The sequence below is a fragment of the Nylanderia fulva genome, unplaced genomic scaffold (assembly GCF_048542155.1).
Source record: "Nylanderia fulva isolate GAGA-0341 unplaced genomic scaffold, ASM4854215v1 Scaffold11, whole genome shotgun sequence".
Taxonomy (NCBI): Eukaryota; Metazoa; Arthropoda; class Insecta; order Hymenoptera; family Formicidae; genus Nylanderia; species Nylanderia fulva.
The window spans coordinates 6118159-6138247 of NW_028189302.1; the positions used below are offsets into that span (position 1 = coordinate 6118159).

Below are 20089 nucleotides of genomic sequence, written 5' to 3' on the forward strand. Positions count from 1 at the left end.
ATAAGAAGGAGAAAGATTTATTTTCACTATGTAATTAAAAGCTCTAGCACACGAGTGACACGCCGCGCGAAGTGTATTACGTATAAAGATAAATAATTGTTATTGTTTCTAGTATGTGAACTCTCTGAACAGTGCCTCGTCAAAATCTATGTGAAGCCCTTTCCGCAAGTCGAGAGATGTTCTGCATAAGGTCTAGTGTCTATATAATTCGTCTCTACGATATTGTTTACTGTCTGTTATTCTGTATTATTCGTCAACGCTGCATGTAGCATTGTATTATTCGAGATAGAGCAAAAAAGAAGCTAACCGAAGTTTCATTCTAGAAGTAACATCGATGTGAGTAATTATCGAACGATTATAATTAGTGCATAAATCCGTGGTTAAGGTATATCAATTAATATAAATTTATAATCACTCTTCTCTCTTGTCACAGTAAGATAGATTTAACGAAACGTGTATCCCACTCTAGTTTGTACTAAAACAAGTGACTAATCTGACTTTATTTAATCTTAATTAATCGATATGCTCGAAAAGAAACAGGAACAGCAGTTCGTTTTCATTTCAACACGATATAACACACATCGATGATGCAGCTTTTGTATTTTTTCATGTTTTTTCCTCTAACATCACAACATATCTGAAATACGTCCAGAGAATATGGAACATCCTGGATGTTCTCTGAACATTTTTCGGATACCTGTGCTGTTAGGCACGTAATGTCATTTGAAATAATGTTAAACGAGATTTAGTGTGATTAAATTTTAATAGAGATACGTCGTCGTGTAGGCTCAACGTACACGTGAAAAACAAATCTTTTAAATGGCATTGCCACTAATTAACAATACACCTTGACAGCGATTGCAATTAGCAATACTAAGCGTTAATGACATTGCGACGTTGAGACTGCAGACGGCAGACAGATGTATCTTCTTGATGATGTTTGCGTTTATGAAATCGAGGCTCCGCTTCAGCACTTTCAAGCAGGATAAAATTATAATCCTTCCTCATCTCTCTCTTTATTTTTAACTTTCCTTTAACATTAAAAAAATCACGCTTTAAAAGATTGATGCTAGTTGCCCATAGAATATATCGATAGCATAAAAAGTTAATTCTGAGACTATAATTTTAACTTGAACGATTTGTGCTAACGATTTGTGTGATTTCTGAAAATGTTTTTTAATCGATTGATCGAATATTTTATAAATGAAAACAAAAACATGTTTTCAAACGCTATCGGTTTCATTCATTGTTATTAAGCTGTTATCGATTCGATTAATCGAAAGATAAAACAAATATATAGAAGAAGATTGATGACGCCAATTTTGTGACGCAAAACGGCAATTAAGCTTCAATATCGGATTAGCGAAAAATAAATTCATCAATTTTAGCTATCGATGATGATAGTTTATTGGATACCACCGATATTATTTTTACAAACACGTCACATCTTAATTGCCGTGATTTTAATTCGTTACGCAGACAGTCGACAATGTTGTACAAATACTTCGCGTCGTGATCAATAAGCGGGGATTTTACTTGGATACAAAAAAAAAACATACGTTTTGTTCTCTCATAGATTTCTTACGTATTGAACAATGAATAAATCTCCAGTAAATGATCCACGAAAAAAGAGAGGAAACGCGTCATTGTAGTATTTGCATCTGTATTAGATATGACATTTGCGTGTTGCACATATAATCAATAATGATATCGTAGTCGTAGACTAGTGTCATTAGCCTATTTATGATTAGATAATTCTTAGCAGTAGAAATAATAGTCCACATTATCTCGTGGAGAGAGGACATGTAGAATGAGGGAAATGTCGTTCTTCAGCGCGATGATTATATATATACTAGATATATTTATAGATGCGATTATATATAGGCTGCTAGAATCTATTGTTTACGTATCGCAAGCTAAGACGATATTGCACCGGTGTATTTTATTTCGATAAGTCCCATATATAATAAAAGGAGAAATAGCTAGAGAAAAATAGTAACAATTTCTCTTTTGGAATTAAATGTACGTAATACAATATAGATAAAAAGAAAAAGAGAGATTGTATTTCTCGTATATAAAATTTTTTTGTCTGTGATGTCCATTGACATTGAAGCAATTTTACTTCAATTTACAACACGTGCTTATAAAATATTTATTTGTGTACATGCTTGTACATGAAAAAAATTGCGCTAACATAAATGGGGTAAACTTTGGTGTAAAACACGTTTCTACTGAGAGAAGGAAAAATAATCGCTATAATGATTCTATACGATTATTGTGAATTAATCATTTAGATGACTTTTTGAATAAAAAGAGTAGAAATTTAAATCAATATTATTATGTTAAATTGAAAATATCGAAACTAATTATTTAGGAAATAGAAGGAGGATCATAAATGAAAACGCGAGTTTCTCGAATAAAGAGTTTCGATAATAATTTAATATCGAAACGTAACATTTTATCATATGTGATATTTTAATTTTGTCACTTTATTTTTATTGTATATTTAGATACGTCGCGGATGTTATTATAAAAAAATATACTCTTGAGAAGTCTCTGATGACGATTTGTAATAAGAAAAGTAACTTGCAACACAAATGCATGATAATTTTTCTATTGCATGCACCGATAGAAATATATGCAATAGTACTTAAATTGCAGCGGCTTTTGGCAACTATATTTTTTCTCGAATATTTTTCTTATCAGTTCTGTCATCATTTTTCCAATTACTTGCTCAATTTTTCTTCATCAATTTGATAGACGTGCCGATAAATAACGTATATCTTTGGAATCAATATATTGACGTACTTTTATGTAGCTTAGATCATATGACAAGAAAAATGCGAAATGATATGTGTGATATTAAAAAGAGAATATTTGACATGAAATAAGAATGATCGATATTCTATATCTGATATTAGCGTATGGATTGCAAATGAACGAAAAGCGTATCCTTTTTTTTTTTAGTAGCATTAGAAGCGAAACTAGATATGTGGACATTTCTAATGATATAAATGATAATTAAGGACATGCAAGTGCGCTAAGATGTTGCAGTGTGCGTGAATAACACCTGTTTAGTAAATTGATATACGTATCCTTTTATATTTCTACACTATTTTAAAAATATTCACGACACGTTCCAATAGTGACATATAAAATATGATATAATATTATTTTCCATAATTTTGAAATAATTAATTGTAATAATTTCTACTTTTATTATTAATAATTTATTTGCTTAAATTGCGCGCAATCTTCTTTCTCGAAAGAATCTAAAATTAATTTTTAACGTTAAAATACACATATGTATGCGATAATGAAAAGTTGTAAACAGGCTTAATTCACATTCATCGCTTGAAACAATGATTTTGATTCCCCAAACACACAGTTGATTTTCAAATTGGCCCTACTATTTTAATCTGCGTCTTTATTACGTAACCCAGAGACATTTATCGTTCAGAGATATTTCTATATTGTAAATAGAAACAGACACAGGCCGTATTGCCGCTCGATCGCAATTACGAGGGACACGACATTTCTCTCTAATTGTAAGCGGTATAGAAAATAACGAAGATTGAGCGAAATCGCGAAATTCGATTGCGCCAAGTATATTTTTCGAGAATGACGAGTTTTCAGAGATTTAACGAAATTCCCCCCTGTTTGAAAAGTCGAGTCCTTGTCGTGGTACGATCCTGCGACATCGTAGTATCGATCGATTACTTATTGAGGTACGCGATTTCTCAGATATATCAAAAGAACAGAGCAGTTTTGCGGAGCACAAACGATTTTACGTCAAATGATATACGTGTATTATTTATTAAAGCATCAGCCGAAGAAATATATCGATTAGCCAAATTACTAACACGAGACAACTAGAATTCATCTAAAGATCGATCGAGTCTGAAAATTTTGAGAGAAAAGCGATTTCTTTGCTCTCCGCATCGCTGCGCTGATCTATAATATAAATATACACATATACGCGTTGATTGTGTAAAAATTGATCACGTCGTTGATTGACAAATGGAAGGAAATTTTGCGATTATTTTTGTATCTCGAAGAAAACTTCCTCGAGGTTTTCAATCTGAAATATCTTATTCGTTCGCAGGAAAAATGTTGACGAAACAATATTTTCAAGAATATTAATTTTGTGCATATATATACATCAAGGCTTCTAACTTTATTACATTTAGACACCGATAGTTTATAGAATTTTCAACTTGTTCCGATTATATGTGCGATGTGGGATAGGTCTAACATTTCTCCCTTCTTCATTCCCCGATAATAATAATAAATATACGATGGCGAGAAGGAAAAGGAATAATTTGTCTATTTATCTCGGCAAGTTTCGGATTTGTTATAATCCGCTATTGGCATTAATTTAAGATCGTTAAATGATGATGTACGCTTTTCATGTTACATCTCGCACGTATAAGTTGTTAGGCCTATCTTGCTCTCGATCAACGACACTGTTATCTGACATATATACATATATATAATTCGTCATGACTATCGTATAATATATCAGGTTTCTTCAGGTCATTGAGTAGAGTGTAGCATTTTTCATCTTCTAAGTGTTAAATGACGAGAACAATATTTTATAAGTATACATATATGATATAAATATATATCTATAGATACGTATATATTATATCACATAAGGGCACATTATACATATATACGCGTGTGTGTGTGTGTGTGTGTGTGTAATATATACTATAAATATATATCCAAATGTACAATTTCACATCGTCGTGGATATATTGTTATAGATTAATTGCGTAAAGAGAGGTAGCCTCCTTCGTCGTGCTCTCTATATAATTGGAAAAAAAACGGGGCTATTCTCGCTTATTCCTTTATGGAACACGCGCATAAGAGTATATATATAAATATATATATATATATATAAATATATATAAATCTGTCATTATATTCCCGCTAAGATACTTACTATTATGGCTATTATACGGCATGATAATCGTGAATGTTGTGGAGTGGATCTATTTATGAATCCGTCGATCGTTAATGTAATCAAACGTGTTCTGTGCGTGACTTTTAATAGAACACTTTAAAATTGATTATTGCATTTATTCCTCCTCTTCTTCTGACTCTCAACATTATTTAGAAAATACAATGGAAAATATCGGCTTTTGAATCTATCGCAAGCATAATTATTGAGAATAAAATAATTAAGAATTATTTTCTTCTTTATATAATCATTTAAATTTAATATATTAATGATTTAATAATTTAAATAAAATTTCTTAATGTTATATAATAAATAATGTATAAGTTTTACTGAAATTTTTTATTTCAAGATAAAATTATTATAATAAGTTTTACTTATTCATATATTTTTTAATATTGTGAACCAAATATAAGTTTTGCTCTTAAAAATTATATAATTAAAACAAGTCATGTATGCATGTATTTCTCGAAATTCATTTAATTTGTTATTTCAAGATATAAGTTTTATTGATTTTTTTTTTTAAATATCGTGAACGAAATATAAGTTGAGTTCGTAAAAATAATGTGTATAAAACAAGACAAGATACGAGTCAGGAAATGAGCATATTATTTATAAAAATAAAAAAATGCATAAATTATATAGCTTATTAAAAAATATGTTTATGGCTTACCATGAAATGACGAAAATGGCGGGAATCGATCATCTAGCAGTCGTGGCCGAGTGGTTAAGGCGTCTGACTAGAAATCAGATTCCCTCTGGGAGCGTAGGTTCGAGTCCTACCGACTGCGAAGGTGCGTTTGCCTCTTTATTTTTTATGCTTTTGCCGATATCTATAAGCAATTGTCAATACTGTAAATAATCACGATTGATATACTTTATTTTTGCATTACAATAACATATGTGTGTAATGCGACGATACAATTTATTTCGTAATAATGATATCTGGTGTCAATGCATGACATTAAAAAAATGTTTGCGTTACGAAAGATTAGTCGTTGCGTCAATATGCCTTGTTTATCATATTGTCGTGTTTTATCTATGTTTTTTTATATCGAAATTCTATGTTCAAATCGATTAATCGATGGAAATGCGGGATTTGCAACGATACGGTTGATCAATCATTAAACGAGCAGAAAATGATAATGAATGAATTATAAAGGAGAGTAAAATATACATGTAAATCTCTATAAATCGAGGGGTAATGGAACGATTTCGTATAAATTTTGCCCCAATTTGTTTGCAATTATAGATAAAATCGGGATATATTATTCGCCATAGTATTCTATATTAAAACGTTACAGAAAGCTATTACGCAACTATATTTCTATTACAGCAGAGTCAATTGAATGATGTAGATTGCATAATAATATCTCAGAGTACACGTGTACTTTGAAGTGATAGCCCGTTCTATCTTTCGTTCCAACTTCATATATCTAATCGAAACATGAAGCTTGCGAGAGCTATTTTATATTTTTTCGCCGCAAATAATGTCGTTGGCTTCAACTTTTATCAAGAAAATTATGTAGAGGATCAGTCGATCGAAAAGTTTTTAAAGTCGATCGGGAATCATCAGAGTGACGTAATCATCAAATTTCAGAAGGGCGATACTTATTCGCAACGTATGCTCGATCTCGTCGTCCAGAGTGTCGTCCCCATCTGGCCGTCGCAAATTTTCGATTTCGGATCTAAAATTCAACCGTGGGACCTGGCTTCTTCCCGCACTCTATTGATTTATATTTATCCATGGAACGACGACGTCACTTATGGAAAATTGGACGCCACGATGCAGGATGTCTATTCGATATCCTATTCGAGGTACATGCCGAAACTCTTGCTTGTAATAAATTCGAACGAGAACATGTCGAACGCGCAAGCACAACTCGAGTACTTGTGGGAATTGAAGTTCCTCGACGTGATCATCTTGGAAGTGTCCTCTCGCTCAATGAACTCGAAGCCGGTCTTCGTGGCTGCGCATCGTTACAATGGATTCGGGAAAAATTATGCGAGACTGACCACGTACGAGGACGGGATCAATTGGTATTCGAAGACCCGGAATATCTACGGGAATACGTTCAAAGTAAAATTCGAGGAGATATGGACTCCTTACGGTAGCTTAGAGCCAGGTAACAATACGGTCGGCGGTCTGGCTAAAGCGTTTTCAGACGCATTGTCTGTTACTTTAAATGGTTCAGTGGTACACACGAATTTTCAGAACGAAAGCAACATGATATACAAAGCTAAAGGACTCGTGTACACGGAAAAACTGCACACGGATGACGATCACAGCGTCGCTGTGGGTGGCGAAAAATATTGCCTCTTAATCCCGATTCTGCCGACAGAAACTCTTTTTGACTTTTTGGCCGATTATCCTCACGATACTAATAGGGATCTTCCTAGCAGGAGTCATGTGGTGTGTCTCAATGGTTCTAAGAGTCAGCAAAAAAGCTCGTGATCCCTTGAATACTATTAGCCTAATCCTCGGATTTTCGGCTTTTTATGGTCCCCGTACCTTTCTGGAGAAGATGTTGTTCGCGATCACGGTGATGACAGCGGCGGAATATGCGACCATGTTTCAAGCGGAGCTGTTTAAATTCGTGATAGAATTCTCAGCCGAGATTCGCGTGTCCAATTTCGAGGATTTGTTCGCCACCGGTCTTGGGGTGGTGGTCCCGAAGAAGATGTACGACGAACTCGCGGCGAGCGAGAATATACCTTCGGAATTAATGAGAAGATTCACGTCCGTCGAGGAGAAGGATAGGATCTCCTTCAACGTGTCCACGGCGTATTTCACGACGGAAATGGACGGTAAACAGATAGCGAAATCGATTGTGGACCATAGGAAAAACCACCTCTTCAAAGTCTCCGATCTGTGCATTGTGTCGTACTATCGCGTGCATGAGATCCCGTTGAAGTCGGCCTTCAAGAATGAAATTAATTTTGCGCTACTGATGCTAGTGGAAAACGGTTTCGTGAAGAAGCATTTCGAGGATTTCTGGAATAGTGCGACGAGAAACAACAACGAAAGAATTCTTAGCGATCATTCTATGTACGTCGCTTACCTCGTTATTCTCGTGGGTTACGCGATATCACTCGTCGCATTTGTAGGGGAATTAATCTCCAACCGAGAGAACTCGAAACGTCCAACGTTTCGCATTAAATGTCTACGAATCATTGCTCGTTAATAATAATGTTGATGCAGCTAAAAATTAGCTGTATAAATAGAATAGCACATTAATTTTATACGCTTTCAGCAAATAAATATGCTAGTAAGTCGCGAAGGAGTTTGAAACATTAATCATTTTTTTGTTTTTTAATATTTTTATTTGTTCTTATAGAATAAAATTTATAAAATAAAATTGTATTTTTAATGTGAAATATTATGCCAGGTGACAATCATTTTCAGTTTAACAAAGTTAGATTCTTTCAAGTGCATTTTCTATATAATAACTTTTGACATTTCAATAGTCGGATCCTTTTCGAAATCATTTTTTTTACTTAAATGGACATATGTTAAACATTTATAAATCCGTTCTTTTAAATAGCCCTTTTAAAGCGGAAAATTGGAGACACCTACATTTAGGGCACATGTCATGTTTGAAATGCATCACGAAAATTCTTTAATTTTTTGCTCTAAAATTCAAAAGAAATCATTCAAAAACTCTTGACTTTAATGACTTGGGTTGTATGAATTACGGTTTTTCTTCTTGACACATCTATATAAACAGTCTTTAACAGCTAACTTTTGTAGTATAAATTATACGGTATGGTATATTTTTTGCAGGATTTATTTATAGTATGTCTTTATTTTCAAAGAAATGGCCTATGACCTTTTCGGAGGTATAATGCCGCACTAAACTGTACACTTAAGTAAATGCAATTGTTACCGATGAATCGTCCTCGAATTCAATTGCTCATATTCTGTAAACTCTGCTTATTTATAAACTCATTGAACTGAAAACAAGTTTTATTACTGGTAATAGAATTATAAATAAATTTATTATTTTCTTCTGTCAGTTGACAGAAAGAGATTATAATTTTCATAATTAATTTTCCAAGTATTTTTTATGAAGTATTAAAAAAAAAATCTAAAAAAGAATGATTAATGTTTCAAATTGCTTCACTTATATGCATTATCTGTATTTAAAAAATCTTAGAAAAGTATTTCAGAAATAATAATGCACACCATCATATAAAGAAATATTTACTAAACATTTTCGAAAGATATATATATATCTAAGTTCTTAGATACCCTACTTACAATAGATATATAATCTTATCGTTTATCTTATGTCACATTATTTATTATATTCCACAAAGTCGATAAGTAGCTTAAAATAATACATTAGTGGCTTCGAGAAAAGCATAAATTCAAAAAAAAAAACTTACTTTTAAAAATATTTCCTAATAAAAAATCTAATTTCTTAAACAAATTTTTGTGGAGAAAAAAATTGATCTAAATTTGATGAAAGTATCGGAAGGTTTTTACCTTCTTTTCTGTAGAAAACTAGATATAGCTTGTTAGATATCTAATATATATAAACTTGTGCGTGTCACGCAATGGAAGTTCTTTACTTCGATGATGATAATACTTTGATAAGAGTTTTTTCAACGGACACACAGAGTAGATCATCGGCTGTAAGCTCAGTGGTTAACTAAAAGAGGCAAGTCCCGCTTCAAGAATATTATCTCATGAAGAATATATATAGTACGACTTGTGACGCAAGCATAACAAATAAGAGCACGTCGGATCGACGTTGCGCTTCATTCGCGCCAATAAAATCTTGCAAAACAATTTGCAATTTGCATTTCGCTTAAGATTTGACATCAATAAGACAGTAGAAATATACCGGGCAACTGGCACGGCGCCAGTCTGCGATATCATATGATAAACATTTGGCCTTTTTGTCTTTTTGTTTTTTTTTTTTTCGAAACGTTGCTACAATCTTGCGATTATTTTATTTTCACTACTTATAATTAATGATCGATTTACGCACCGACGTAAACAATCGATAGAGTACAATTGTGCAATAAATATCTAATTTAAATATTACAGAGATGAATTGAAAAAAAGGAAGAGAAAGAGAAAGAAATAAAAAATCAAATATACAAATCTAACAATAAGTTAACAGAAACTGTCTCAGAAAAATATGATATCGCAAGTAAATTCTCAAAAGTTATTTTAATTATTGAAATAATAATTATACAGTTTTTTAAAGCGACTCATTATATACGCATTAATTGATTCGAACCATTTGAATATTATCAGGCTATTAACAGAATGACGTATCTTCGATTTCTTTTTGTTGACATTTCCCTTAAAATAAATAGCAACTTTCTAAATTTCTTGGAGTGAAAACCGAACAATCTCATTCCAAAAGAATGGAATTTTACTTCGAAAGAGTGAGATTCCACTCTTTTGGAGTAAAATTCTACTCTTTTGGAATGAGATTGTTCAGTTTTCGCGCTCCCAGAAATTTAGAGAGAAGGATTGTTGGCTCTATGGTCACAGTGGAAGTGGGTTTTTAATTAAACGTGACTCATGTTCATCACGCTCGCTATAATAGTCGTATCGCGAGATCGCGGTGTCATCTAAATAGCCCGATAGCGCGTATCACGTGTCGTATATTGCTATCATCGTCGAAACTTACATACTGCACGTGAACGCCTTCATCATGGCCACGATACTTGACGATGGCTATGCCAATAGCTTTTATGATATTAATACACTCCTACTTATACAGATCATCTCAAATAACTGGGAGCTCCGCTTATAATGATCTGTCAAATATCAAAGTTAAAAGTTTCGAAAGAGAGAAAGCGAGACAAATCAGAAATTTATCCAAAATTTGTAACGCAAAAAAATACTGTAACAAAAAATATGGCAGTCATTTAGGCGTGACAAGTGACAATTTTCAAACCTAAAGATCGTTTGTGTTTATTTGAAAAATCTTTTCTTAGAAGATTTATAACGGTTCAAAGTTTGCTGACGTGCGGAACATCTTTTAAGAAAAGGTCCTTCAAATATATCAAATGTTACTTGCTACCTTTAGCAAGCTGAAATTTATATCTTTATTGTATCTTGTAGAATTTATATCTTTCTTTTATCTTGTAGTATTCTTTATCTGGTAATTTCTGTTTCGTTTGCGAGTTTTGAATTGCGAACAAAACACATTCAAAGATCTATTCTGTCAAATCTTGTTTTCAATAGCGTCAGTGTGTTAGCAAAGTCGTTCTCCTTAAAATAGCATTTAGACATGACAATTTTCAAGCCATACTTAGAGATTATTTATTTAAAAAATGTTTGTGATATTAAAAAAAAATGTTTTTAAAGTTTCCTGAATTACGGAAAACATCTTTTAAGAAAAGATTCTTCAAATATACAAGGCTATCTATAGGTGTGGGTGAAAAATTGTAATTTATTACTACACAACTACAATTGTAATTTTTTATTACACTTAATTTATATTTTTATTGCATCTTGTAATAATCTTTATCTGATAATTTATGTTTCGTTTGCGAGTTTTGAATTGCAAACACATTCAAAGATCTATTCTGTCAAATCTTGTTTTCAATAGCGTCAGTGTGTTAGCAAGGTCGTCCTCCTTAAAATAGCACACGGAAGCTTGCCATGAAACCGACTCTCTGTCAAGTTTTATTTTTATATTTATAAGACAATCTATATAATATAAATATAACATAATAATGATATAATAAATTTAGGCAAAATTAACTGATATCTTCAATAAGTTATTCAATCTCAATTTAATTTCCCACTGTTAAAATATACGTGTATATGTGTAGTATGTAAGTATAGGATACACTGTAAAAAAATTTTGTAAAATTACATTAAAAATATGTAAAATTACATAAATAATAAATGTAAAATTACATGATAAATAATGAAAAGGTAATCATTTCTATTATTTAACGTGTAATTTTACACTTATTTATGTAATTTTACATATTTTTGTGTAATATATTACATATTTTTTTACAGTGTATTTATTGATGTTGAATTATGTAATTACTATACATATAATAAATTCTATTGAAATATATGAACAATCGGCGATCAAATGACGCATTTTGCGTGGGAAGTGGAATGTCGATTCTGGAGGGAGTGTCATTGCTCTGACACGCGTGCGCATCCCCAGTTTTTTTACCCCCGCCGATTCATTTTCTCTCTATATATGACGTCACTACTATAGGGTCGCGGCACTGCTTTCGGCTGCACTCGCAGTAATCACAGCGACTGTGACGTCGGACCACGAATTCAGGTATGAAATGCACAGACATATAATTTCTTTTATATTATTAATTAATATCTTCATTTTTCATTGAAATAATATACGTTTTTAATTGATAGAACAATTATTTTGCGTATGCGCAATACTTGATTTACAAATTTATTTAAATTATTGTTTTTTTTTCTTTCGTGAAAGAAAAAATGCAGTAAAATCACTTTCTTAATTTTTATATTAATATTTTGCCTTAAAAGAATACTGTATACACGGAATGTCTCACTTTTTGAAATTTATTTATTTGTCTTTCTAATCGATCAATTGTTAAAAAATTTCAAGCTACTTTCACTACAGATAAAAATATTATCTACTTATTACATAATTGTCGTAGTATTAATTATATAAGTAAAACATAGTAAAAATAATTTTCCAATGAAAGATTAAGATAAAGCTTTCTTATTTGCAGAGAGCAATAATTCAAATTTTGAAAATTAATAAAATTTTACATTACATTACATTTTACAATATTACTTTACACAGATCCCGACACATACATGTATACACCCTTACGAAAAAAAACTACAAGAATATGAAAGAATTACTGAGATAACAATAATATATTATTAAAAAACTCTATTATTATATTAGTAATTTTTTCTTATTCTTATAAGTTTTTTCGTTTTTTCGGGAATGGTTCTTTAAAATATCATTAATAATTATTAAAAATATTTCTTTTCTTTCTACATTTTTATATACATATATGTTCATATGTTATATATATATATACACAACATATATATATATATATCATTTTCATGTATACAATATTATATTGTGCTTATGTATCATTAAATCTGCTTTATCATTAAATTTATAAAATACTTAGGAGATTTTCTAATGTCGAGGAGTTTGCGTTATCAAGACATTTGATTAATTTATGATATTTTATTTAAACAGTGATAAAGGATATTATAAATAACTAACATTCTAATTTCCTCAACCAAATTTGTTAAAAAATGAAGTTTTGGTTTAATTTATCATTAAATTTATCATTAGATTATCATTAAATTATTATTAAATTATTATCATTAAATTTATGAAATACTTCGGAGATTTTGTAATGCCAAGGAGTTTGATATATATGTAAATATATATATATATATCAAATTTATATATATATATATATATATATTTTGTATTGCAAAATAAACTTCGAGAGAGAAGAGAGAAATACTTTATATATATATATAAAGTATTTCTCTCTTCTCTCTTGAAGTTTATTTTGCAATACGAAATACGAGGTCACGCGCGAGACCGCGTACGGAAGCACTACATGTAATAATCACGTGCACTTATCAGCGATCGGAAAATTACTCTTTGAATCTCCTATCTTATTTATATGCACTTACTTATTGTTTTAGATCTTCAGTTTTGTTATCGCATATAGGTATATATTTCATCATAACAAAACTTGTTATATCTGTATATAGAGTCAATTATTTCTCAGCGGAAATATCTAAATATTACAATAATAACTTTCAATTGCAAATAATTGAGAAAGAAGAGTTTTTTTTATGAACATTATGGAAAGTCTAAAAATTAAACCGAAACTTCATTTTTTAACTAATTTGATTGAAGAAATTAAAAAGTTAATAATTTATAATATCCTTTATCATCGTTTAAAAAAATATCATAAATTAATCAAATGTCTTGATAACACAAACTCCTCGGCATTACAAAATCTCCGAAGTATTTTATAAATTTAATGATAATAATTTAATGATAATCTAATGATAAATTTAATAATAAATTAAACCAAAACTTCATTTTTTAATTATATAATTTGGTTGAGGAAATTAGAAAGTTAGTAATTTATAATATCCTTTATCACCGTTTAAAAAAAACATCATAAATTAATCAAATGTCTTTATAACACAAACTCCTCGGCATTACAAAAAATCTCCAAAGTATTTCATAAATTTAATGATACATAAGCACATTTAATGATACATAAGCACAATATAATATTGTATACGTGAAAATGATACCACTTGAGATATCAGGGAAGCCAAAAGATGTTTTATGTAAATATCGATAAAAGTTTTTATTATCCCCGGTCTTTATCATTAAACTTTGTTTAAGTATCGGAAAAATGTGATAATCTGTGTATCGCTCTTTTAATATACTTAATCTGATAATATCATAATTGACTCAGAAAAGAGTAGACGAGATTACACATTAGAGAGCACATTAAATATTGTACAATCATCAATTACTGATATGATAGGCTAAATTACTAATTCCTTCAAAAGGCTCGTGAAAATCGCAATGCTTATTATATTTTGATAAATATTGACAGCATCTGAGGAATTTGGGGCGTAAAATTCTACTATGGAGTCATTAGAACAAATGCCAAAATCCGATACTATAAGGCTTCGCGATCGTCATATCGGGTAAGTAACATTAAGATTTATAACAAAATATTTCACGGCTGATTGAAAATAAAAAACAATATTTTAACCATTTATTTATTTATCTTAATTTCAGACAATCGTGTAAGCTGTTCTACAACTCGAATCCATTAAAAATCGTAAAGGCCGAAGGACAATACATGTACGATGAAAGGGGCAATCGATACTTGGACTGCATAAATAACGTCGCGCATGGTATATTTCAAATTAATATACTAAAGTAATGTTGCATAGTGCATTAATCTTGATTGTGCGAATATTTACGAATTTGGAATATACCCCTAATAACTCTTTGAATGAATTGACCTGCTTACAGTTGGCCACTGCCATCCGGACGTCGTACGAGCCGGGCAGGAACAAATGGCCCTGCTGTACACAAACAATCGTTTCCTTCACGACAACCTGGTGATATGCGCGAGCCGATTGGCTTCACTCTTACCGGAACCTTTGTCCGTTTGCTTCCTGGTGAATTCCGGGAGCGAGGCTAACGATCTCGCTCTCCGTCTCGCTCGGACGCACACGAAGTGCAAGGATGTCATTACGTTGGACCAGTAAGTTCATCCTTCGCTGTCAGGGCTGCTCTACATGCGATATATTTCTGTAACATTATTCTACATTGGAGCTCTACGCGCTCCACGTTCCACGTCTGAAATGAAAGTTCGTCGAAAGTTAACGAGACAAATATGAAAGAACTTTCATTGTTCGTGCCTACTTCGGATCGGACTTCGGTCTTCTTGGCGCAAGCAATTCCGCATTGTTGGCTCGAATATATGTTGGATATTTCAGGCTGTGAACAAACTCGAGCGAGAAAATTCACTGCTGAACTAATGAAATCGATCTGTCTTTTTTGCAGCGTCTTTCCACTCTAAATCGACAGGGATGTCGAAATCGATCATCGATGAGCATTGATGAGATTGAACTCTAATCCGGCAGATTCGGACAAATCGGATGGGGCCATTCGATTCTTTTCGCCGCGGAAATAGAGTTCACCGCCATAAAGATCTTGTCGCTGTTTTAGGTGGCGTAAGTCTCACGATGACGTATACGTGCCATTGTATGATACAATCTATATTTATTTTCTCCTTCTATCGGTGAAGACGATGTCGCTGAATATTGGACTGGACTTATCTGAGAGAGTGAGAGAGAGAGAAAGAAAGAAGGAAAGAATATGATCTAATCGTTAATTAGACAAAGCGAAGTCACATCGCACAAAGCGAAATCGACCGGAAGGTTTTCATTAGATAAATTCGCATTAGAAACATAAAATCATGAAATGAATAATGACAAACCCATTGTCGTGAATATATTATACGAAACTAGAAAACTGATAATACTCCGTTTGCATTTCTATTATCGCAACAGTTGTGTTGTGAACAGTTGCGCTTTGTCTTATTATCGATATTAATGGGTCATCCAGAATCCGCACGAATTAATAAAATTATTTCATCTCGTTGATCGAGTTTATCAAGTTTATGAGTAGTCTCATAACTTTTAGATATCGTAACCATGGTGGGGTCGTTGGCCATCTTCGGCAACAATGGGAAAAATTTTTTTAAAGTTATATTTTCAGGAACTGTGCTCTTTTACTAAACAAAATAATATTTATCAAAAATATATATTATATATTATATATATGAGAAAATTATATATATATAATTAATAATCTTTAGAAAGAAAGTTGTGTTGTAGCTTTGGAAGGCTTCGAAGAATATTTATAGTTACGGTAAAATGGAAAAAAGAGGAAATTTGTTTACGTTTGTCTTTCTGCTTTTAGTGCTTATCATGGACATCTCACCACAATAATCGATATTTCACTGTACAAATTCAACAAGCCTAGCGGCACCGGCAAAAAAGATTGGGTGCACGTGGTAAAGTATCTACAATGCATTCTCATAAATATTTATAAGATAATGAAATTGCGTATAAAAAAGTTAAATCATTAGCGATAGACGGATTAAAATACCTTACAATTAAAAATAAAATTGCAACGCTAATTCAATAATTTGACTTTTAAATATCGAAATTTGAAAAACAATCTTTAAGCAAGAAGAAATTTTTATTGTTCGAAAATTAATATTTTCGCAAAAATTATTTTAATATTAATATCATTTTATATAAAAAAAGTGATTTTATACTGTTTCTCTTTCTCTCAGGCTCCCTGTCCGGATGTGTACCGCGGAAAATATCGTTCCATTGATTACGTCGACGAAGATCTCGGCGTTAAATACGCCGAGGATGTAAAGCAAATTTGCGATGACGTCAAAGCCAAAGGACGCGGAGTTTGCGCTTACATCGCGGAAAGTCTCATGTCAGTCGGTGGACAGATTTTACCGCCACATAATTATTTCCGGAATGTATATAAGTAAGGGACTATTTAATATTTTGTTATATAAACACACACATATACACATACGCAATTTTGAAGCAACAAAGATAGTAAAAAAGGCCGAAAAGGCAAGGAATAAAAAAGACATTACTGATTTTTATAGGCACGTACGTGAAGCAGGAGGTGTCTGCATCGCGGATGAGGTTCAAGTCGGTTTCGGAAGAGTCGGCACTCACATGTGGGCATTTCAATTATATGGCGAGGACGTTGTTCCAGATATAGTGACGTTGGGCAAGCCCATGGGTAATGGTCATCCTGTCGCGGCTGTCATTACTACGCCTGAAATCGCGCGCAGCTTCCGCGACACAGGAATCGAATACTTTAACACGGTGAGTCTGTAAAAAAAAAAAAAAATATTGATTAGTTGATAGAAATTTGGAAATCGAGAAAAGAAAAATGTTTTTTTATATAATAACAGTATATCTCGCTAATTTCAGTACGGCGGTAATCCCGTATCCTGCGCGATGGCGAACGCTGTGATGGAGGTGATGGAACGCGAGAATCTTCAGGAAAACGCTTTGAAAGTAGGCAATCATCTGATTGCGGAGTTGGAGAAAGTAGCAAAGCGACGGAAGATCATCGGCGATGTGCGCGGGGTTGGACTATTTGTAGGAATTGAGTTAGTTCGCGACAGAATTAAGAGGATACCGGCGACGGCTGAGGCGAAGCACGTTGTATCCAGGATGAAGGAGAAGAAGATCCTCATCAGTAGCGACGGACCTGATAACAATGTTCTGAAACTGAAGCCACCGATGGTCTTCTCTATTGAAAATGTTAACCATTTCGTATCCGTTTTCGACGAAGTACTCGAAGAAGTCGACATCGATTTCAACGAGGTGATTTACATCTTACATTTACTTCAAAATATATATCAATGATTATCATTATCATCATTAAGACACAACGTGTGTTTTTTATCATAACAAAAAAATTATTTAAACTAAAATTAATTTTTCAAACTGAATGTGCGCGGTTTAAAAATAACATATTGGTAATAATTGTTTAATAATAATTGTTCCAGGAGCCGGAAATCACTACAACTATTATCAAAGCAACGATCTCCTCTATAGAAGTCAATAGAAACACTTCCGCAGTGAACAACGGAAATTCACTATTCGTTCGCGCTAATTAATAATATAATTTGTAAATATTACAAATACTAAATTTTTAGTAATTTTATATATATAAAGTATTATTATTTTTAAGATAATTAAGATAAATGTCGTAATTATCGCTTATCACACATATGCACATATATTTTTACAGCTTCATCGAAAACATGTAGGATAAATAAAAATTACAATTAGTTTATTGAAATAAGACAATATTGTATACCCTTCTCTTTCTGTTAAAATCTTATAATAGATACCTATATTTAGATATATATATGTATATATATATATATATTTTTTTTTTTTTTAATAAATAATTTTAAATAGAGTTCTTTAAATTAGTCTCATCCTTCTCTAAAATAAGGTTTATTTTTGTCATCAATATAATAAATATGAATGTATATACACAATTTTTTAAAATATTTAATTGCACTTTAGAATATTTATTAATTGTATTGATAAAAGAAATTGTATAAAAATAGTAAATTCTTTCTTGTCAAATTATATAGTTCTTCAATTTTTAAATGCAGATATAAACTTTTAATAAAAGTTTACATTAAACTTTGCCAAACTATTAAGAATTGTTTGTTAAAATTAAAACAAATATAGAGATAAAAATAACAAAAAGGGACAAGATCCGCTTTTAATAAAGAAAACTATAGAAGCATGATGCACAATATGAGAGATATAAAAGTGAATGTTACATTTTATCATTATTCAATAAAATTAGTAAAGAAATAAAGTACGATTGTTTTAATTTATTAATAACATTTTGTCACAGTGATATGTTATCCGTAATTTATTCAATAATTTAATAATAGATACTTGAGAGTCAATGTTAAATATATAATATCTCTATTGTAGATACATATATCTAGATCTTCAAATTGGAATATATGTATCTGTATTCAGATTCAAAACATACTACCTGAATTTCTGATACATTTTCACATATTTCTTTAAATTGACCAATTCTTAAAATTTTTAAAAGATTAAGATCTCGTAAAAATAACTAACTGACACTGCTATGAAAGTTCTCTTTTATTTGTCAGACAAGCAAAAAATATCGCATCAATAGCACGGTTTCTTTATATGAAACATTTATTTTTAATATTCAACACAATTATATTGTCAGCATTGGTAGAGTGATTATTTAGCATTGGTAACCAAATTTTAATATCATGGCGACATAGAGATTATTATTGAGTAACGATATCTTAAAGATATTTTTGATGTGTAAAGCTAACTAATAAAATCCTAATGTAAATAAAAAAACATTAATAAATAAAAGATTTATTCATTATATTTTGTGCACATTATTACTATTATTATGATAAATTATTTAAAAATATTCGAGATATTTTTAAAATATCTGAGTATCCTGTATCTGTATATATTTTAATTTGTGTATTTGTATCTGTATTTTAGATACATTTTAAATGTTTTACTCATCACATTGTTCACTTGTAAATATTAATTTTTTTTATTAATTTACAATTCTCTCAAATGTCTATACACAAAAAAATACATTTATAGATCTATGTTTGTTAATAAAATTTCTTCACCAATATTATGCATATGTATATGCATACACACATCTACATAATTTATAAAACACATTTATATAACATTTGATTATAAGCATTTCAAAGATATTTAAGCGCACCAACTATCCGCGTATAGCTAATTTATTTCCAAAATATATGTATATTTAATATAGAGAGCTTTTAAAATTCTTGATCAAAGATATTTTATATTTTACATATCTAATATTTTTTGAATATATTCAATATTTTCTCCTAGATTACGTAATATTTTCCATTTAATAAAAAAATTGATTCCATGTTCCTTTCAATCTTGGACTTTGTTAATAATTTGACATTGTGATAATTTGACTTTGTGATAATTTGACT

At 31.1% G+C, this 20089-nt stretch overlaps 1 protein-coding gene, 1 long non-coding RNA gene and 1 other non-coding gene across 6 annotated transcripts in view; 2 read left to right on the forward strand and 1 right to left on the reverse strand.

Annotated features, from left to right (window-relative positions):
* The window catches only part of LOC114943679 (uncharacterized), a 63211-nt gene extending 53544 nt beyond the window's left edge, over positions 1-9667 (reverse strand). For all 4 annotated transcript variants that reach the window (XR_014925902.1, XR_014925898.1, XR_014925901.1 and 1 more), the window contains exons 1-2: positions 9453-9667; positions 5637-5796 (exon numbers count right to left, since the gene is read on the reverse strand). This is a non-coding gene — a long non-coding RNA (uncharacterized LOC114943679). The remainder of the gene's footprint in view (positions 1-5636; positions 5797-9452) is intronic.
* TRNAS-AGA (transfer RNA serine (anticodon AGA)) lies at positions 5673-5754 on the forward strand. Its single transcript has one exon. It is a non-coding gene; the product is annotated as a tRNA-Ser (tRNA).
* A 2491-nt stretch (positions 9668-12158) lies between the features above and the next one.
* Positions 12159-19478, forward strand: LOC114943690 (alanine--glyoxylate aminotransferase 2-like). The gene is made up of 9 exons (XM_029319362.2): positions 12159-12243; positions 14567-14660; positions 14755-14873; positions 14995-15229; positions 16453-16546; positions 16832-17040; positions 17168-17393; positions 17502-17900; positions 18086-19478. The coding sequence occupies exons 2-9, from the start codon at positions 14599-14601 to the stop codon at positions 18194-18196; spliced, it is 1455 nt and encodes a 484-aa protein (XP_029175195.2). The 5' UTR covers positions 12159-12243; positions 14567-14598; the 3' UTR covers positions 18197-19478.
* The last annotated feature ends 611 nt before the right edge of the window (positions 19479-20089 follow it).